The sequence below is a fragment of the Gavialis gangeticus genome, unplaced genomic scaffold, assembly GCF_001723915.1.
Source record: "Gavialis gangeticus isolate Ggan-Ray unplaced genomic scaffold, GavGan_comp1, whole genome shotgun sequence".
Classification (NCBI taxonomy): Eukaryota; Metazoa; Chordata; order Crocodylia; family Gavialidae; genus Gavialis; species Gavialis gangeticus.
Genome location: NW_017729026.1, coordinates 28,638,342 through 28,643,592, shown reverse-complemented (window position 1 = coordinate 28,643,592; position 5,251 = coordinate 28,638,342). Strand labels below are relative to the sequence as shown.

Here is a 5,251-nt window from a genome sequence, read left to right as displayed (position 1 = left end):
GGACTATTAGGCCTGTGTTTCCCCGAGGATACAGGGCCGAGACAGTCCACTCTCGGGGTGGTGGTGGCACGTTACCCCCAGACTAGCGAGTGTGCTCCGGGAGAGGGGTCGGCCGGACATAAGGCGTCCCTAGGGAGGCATTCGGAGCCTGGAAGGTGGTCGGGCGCAGGGAGGTGGGCGGCTCGACACAGGAGCGCCCCCTACTGGCCCGCCTCACGTGGTGGAAACAGCAGAGGGATATGAACACCCAGCTGTGTTCCTGAGGTGGGATCTCTGCACCCGCCACAGAGCCCAAGCAGGGTATACGACCCAGAAGATAGGTCAGGGGGCCAGGCACGGCTATAGGCCACCTGAGCCCCAACCGCGGGAAGTGTGGGCGACGAAACCCCAGTGGGGTAACATACCGCGGGAAGCACGGGCGACGAAACCCCAGTGGGTTAACCTACCGCGGGAAGCACGGGTGACAAAACCCCAGTGTGGGTGAGAGCGCATGAGCACGGGGAGACAGGCCCAGTGGGGCGCTGCCTCTACATGAGAAGCCCCAGAAGGGGGTGAGCTACATATTGAGAAGCCCTGGAGAGGGCGAGCTACCTATGGAGAAGCCCCAGGGAAGACAAGTGCGCGGGTAAGAGCCCAGTGAGGGCAGACACACAGGTAAGAGCCTGAAGAGGGTGAGCTACATAGGGGAGTCCCAGAGAGGGGGTGAACCTATCGCGGAAGCCCTGGAAGGGGCGAGTGACATATTGAGAAGCCCCAGTGAAGGTGAGTGCGCAGGTAAGAGCCCAGTGAGGGCGGACGCGTGGGTAAGAGCCTGAAGAGGGCGAGGTACATGGGGGAATCCCAGAGAGGGGACAAACCTATCACGGAAGCCCCGGAGGGGGGGAGCTACATGGTGAGAGGCCCTAGAGGGCCCCGGTGAGGGTGCGTATGTATTGAGAGGCCCCAGAGGGGGTGGGCATAAGAGTGAGACAACCTGGGAGGGGTCGCTAAGATGTGTAGAGAGACGAGAACATCCGGTACAACTGTGAGGCTTGGGGCGTGCTGCAGGGGAGATAGGAGGCACGCATAGCCCATAAGGCTGGGGGTGCACCGAGTCACGCTATACCAAAGAGGGGTCAGGTTGAACTGCACCGTGTCCGAGAGGACAAAAGGCAGCCTCCCATATAGATGCATATAAGAGCAAGATGTGGCCGGTGAGAGAAAGGGTGCTGGATCACCTACTTGGCACGGTAGGGGGCGTTAGCAAGATCACAGCCGCTCCTGGGTCCCCACCCTGTGACAATGAGTCTTCAGTGGCATCAGAGGACTGGGATCTGTGTCTTCAGAAGGTAGAGATCCAAACATGACAGAGCTGTCTTAATGACTCCCCCAATAATTGGGGCTCTGCAGGTGCAAAAATATTAGGTCCAGTGTATGTCCTTGCCTCACTTGTGGCCCAGTAACCCAGTGTGTGACCTAAAATAGCCTACAGACCAGGGGTGTCAACCTCATCTGGCTCGATAGACCTTAAGTTCCTTAATGGCAATATGATATACCATTTCCTTGCATTTGCTTGATCCAAGTTTGGGGAAGAGAAGAAGAGGCAAATGAAATGAGCAGGCCAGAGGATGTCATAAGATGTAAGCTATTTTAGAAAATTCCAGGAAGATGTATTGGGAAAAAACTAGGCTAAAAGTTGTGTTAAAAGTCATTTAGAGTACAGTTACTGATTTGATACTAGATAAGGCTAATTTTAGACAATATATAGCTTAAATATGGAATAAAAATAGGCGTATGAATATATAAATTAGAGTAACACCTGTTAGGAACACTTTTATAATTCTTTACTTTATTTAGCACACTTTTTGATATTTTAGCCAATTAGCAGAGCACTGTAGTAGGGTACCCTAACCCCTGCTACTAAGAGATGGTAAGGGCAGCAGGGCAAAGCTGCAATCAGGGGGGCAGCAAGATCTGAGCTAGTTGCCAAGCAGTAAGCAACAGAGGCTTGGGACAGAAGTCACACATAAACCAGAAAAGCCCGTGTCAGGGATTCCCCACTCCAGTGCAGGGGTGGGAGTGTGGCTCCAGTGCAGCCCCACTCCAGTGGCAGGGGTGGGAAGGTGGCCAGAGCTATCCAGCATGGCCCTGCCATCCACCTGCCACGCCTGTGGCTGGGGCTGGAGCCGTGGGGTTAAGGCAGGCTGGCCTGTGGGTACTGCTGAGGGTGGACACAAAAGGGCCATCCCGGGCTGGACCATGGGGGCTAGGCACTTCCCAGTGGGCTGCAGCTTGGGATGGGGCCATGGGCTACATGAACAGATTTCTCTGGGGTCCCAGGTCAGGTGGGGTTGTCATGGAGCTGTAGCCAGCTGGGAAGGGCCTTGTGGGGCTGGCCCAGGCAAAGCTGTGGGGGCAGGGCCCTTCCCAGCTGGCTGGGGTTGTGTGTGGTGACTGGCTGGGCAGTGGGCTGTCTGGTCTGGCTCAGAGGTGCTGCAGGATGCTGCCGCCGCCCCCTGTCCTGTGCACCACCTGGAGGCTGCAGCTGCTCCACAAGCTGTGCGCTGGCCAGGGCTGGCAGAGATGTTCTGCCTCCCTTGCCTCCATCTGCCACTGCTGCTGCTGCTGCCCCTGCTCCTGCCGTGCCATTCTGGGTGGGTGAGTGGAATGCTTGAGACAAGTGGCTTCTGCCCAGCACATGGAGTTCTGGCTCCAGCTCTTCCAACTTCCATCCACTCCACCCATCCAGTGCAATGAGCAGCCCCTGTGGGAAGAGTGGGTGGAAGGCATCCGGGAGCTGGAGCCGGAGGTCCGTGCGCTGGGTAGAAGCCTCTGGGTTCAAGCTTCCTGCTCACCCAGAGTGGTTTTGTGTAGTGGCAGGAGGAGGAACTGCAGCTGGAGGTGAGGGGTCAGTCAAATTTTATTTCAATGTCAGGCTGGGTCAGTTGCATTTGTGGGCTAATAAAACATGTACACCAGATTATTTATACTAAAGTTATATTATTAATATTATTTAGTGTGCACTCAAAAGTGTTCTACATCCTTCTGAGCAAACAAGGAACACATGGCCTTTGTTGCAAAAGGTTACAATCTAAGAGGTTCCATCTGCAATATTATGCTTTCAGGGAAATGGACCCTTACACACTTTCAGAGTCCCATTGATTACAATGTAAGTCTTATCTAAGTGGACTTTTATGCCTCTGTTTCTTTTGTTGCACTACTGTCGCCTAAATGTACAAAGCTAAATTAGCATAAAAGCAACATGTTTAAGGAGACTTCATAGATGCATTTTGAAAGGCAATGGTTTCTTTCATTTGAATTATCTCATCATGTCTCTTGATCCTTACCTTCTCTGCATCTTCCCCTCATAACTCACTCAGAAAGCCCTTCTTCTTCTACTTATATCCTAGGTACAGGACTGATTTATAAACCTAGTCTTCACTGCATCACCTTTTCAAACATCCCTTTACACAGGTTAAAGGTCAAATATGAACAACTATTACTTACGTTCCATGACCAGGACAGCTTCATTAAGCAGACTTTCTGGAGTGTGCCCGGCAATTTCTAAGACGACAGTCTGAACTAAAGATGACTCACTGATTTCTGTCTCTAGCTTTTGCCAGTTACGCATGTAAACATTAATTTTCTCCTGAAGTGTTTCAATTTCTGGCATGTCTGGGAAAGCATCTTCTGAAAACTCAGGTATCACAATTTCTGAACAAATAAAAAGGCTATTTAGAAGACAAATATTTTGCATTTTACAAATTATCCTACTTAGATTCTATACAATTATTTTCACCTCTCTTAAATCTACAGTGGCGTGTTTTGTTATATTCTGCCTGTTTAAGTGAATTTCTCTTTTAACTAAAAATGTCTTAACATTATTTTAGAAGGACATTTCACAAATGTCAAGTTCATTATGTTGATTTGTTATGCATTCATACTTCAAGTGAAAAAGATATGGTCCAGTTACTTAATTAAATTTGTATGTAGTTATTTACATTTTTTAGCCCACAAATTTGAGTCCACAATTTTTTCACTACAATCTTGTATTTCTGTAAAACATAACAAATAATTTTAATGGCCTAAGCAGATGGTCATGAACCAAGTGGAATAGGCCAATACTACAAGGAACATATACACAAGATAAGTAAGTGGATTATATTTACTGGAGAGAAAAAAAACAGGAAAGATGCCATGTCTAACCTAGTTCAGGTTCAGATTCTACAATCCCTTTGGACTGATCAGGCTCCAGCTGAGATACGTCTTCTGCTTCAAGTGGAAGTTGGTTGTCTGATTCTGGAAGCACAAATATAACTAACACAGTCACAACTAATTATTTCAACTTCTCTATCACTTTCCATTTTCAAAATACTTAACACATATTAATATATCACATTTCCTAACATTTTCCTTACACAAGTTAATGGAGGATTGAAGAAATAGGTGGCATCTCAAAAGACAGAATAAAGATATTCAAAAGCAAAGACTTCAAAAAGCCAAAATGCAAAGGTACAGAGAAAACGAAGAGAAAAAAGAAGTACTTAATGTAAACACCAAGGGCACTTACACACATGCTCCCAGATGTCAGGGGGCCCTGCTGGGACCCCATGTGGTAATTACCATGCTCCAGCAGACTCAATTAATTACACTGAATCGGAGCAGCCTTGATGCACATGTATAGGTGCCCCAACGGGCCAAGATGCACACCAAAAAGCAAAAAGATTTATTTCTGAAGTGCTGTAAACACAGGCTTCATATACATATTCAAATGATCTTAGAGAATTCCCCTAGGTTTGCTTTTCTGGTAGAAAAACTTATCTAGAGACACCTGAACAGATATATGAATATGAGCCCTTCAAGAGCAGACAGCTTGCAGTGTTGATTGATGTGCACACATCTCAGGATGTTATGAAGGCTCTCTCAGTCCGCCCAGAGACAGATGGCAGTAGTCCACAGGCCAGCCCTGATTGGCTGACCTAGACTGCTCAGGGACAGTCTGTGTCTCTCTGTAGCACAATGTGTGGACTGAAGGGAGCATAGCATGTTCTGCTCATTGCTTGGCTGGAAGAGTAAAGTCCAGCAAAGTACCCAGGGATGCTGGAGGATTAAACTGTCTTAGAAGAGAATGTACACAGACATTTTCTGTCCCGGGAGAAACTTTCCTGGGAGTGATTTAACCCTGGTTATTTCTGGGTTATTTTTTCTCCCAGGGTGGCTATTTTTGCTTTGGGAGAAAAATCCTGAACATATGTACACTTGTGGATTACAT

General features: G+C 48.1%; 1 protein-coding gene across 1 annotated transcript in view; it reads right to left on the bottom strand.

Moving 5' to 3' along the window:
• Positions 1-5,251, bottom strand: part of AK9 (adenylate kinase 9) — a 237,105-nt gene that overhangs the window by 92,289 nt on the left and 139,565 nt on the right. The window contains exons 20-21 of the mRNA XM_019520106.1: positions 4,186-4,278; positions 3,487-3,693 (exon numbers count right to left, since the gene is read on the bottom strand). Coding sequence (XP_019375651.1) covers positions 3,487-3,693; positions 4,186-4,278 — 300 coding nt within the window. The remainder of the gene's footprint in view (positions 1-3,486; positions 3,694-4,185; positions 4,279-5,251) is intronic.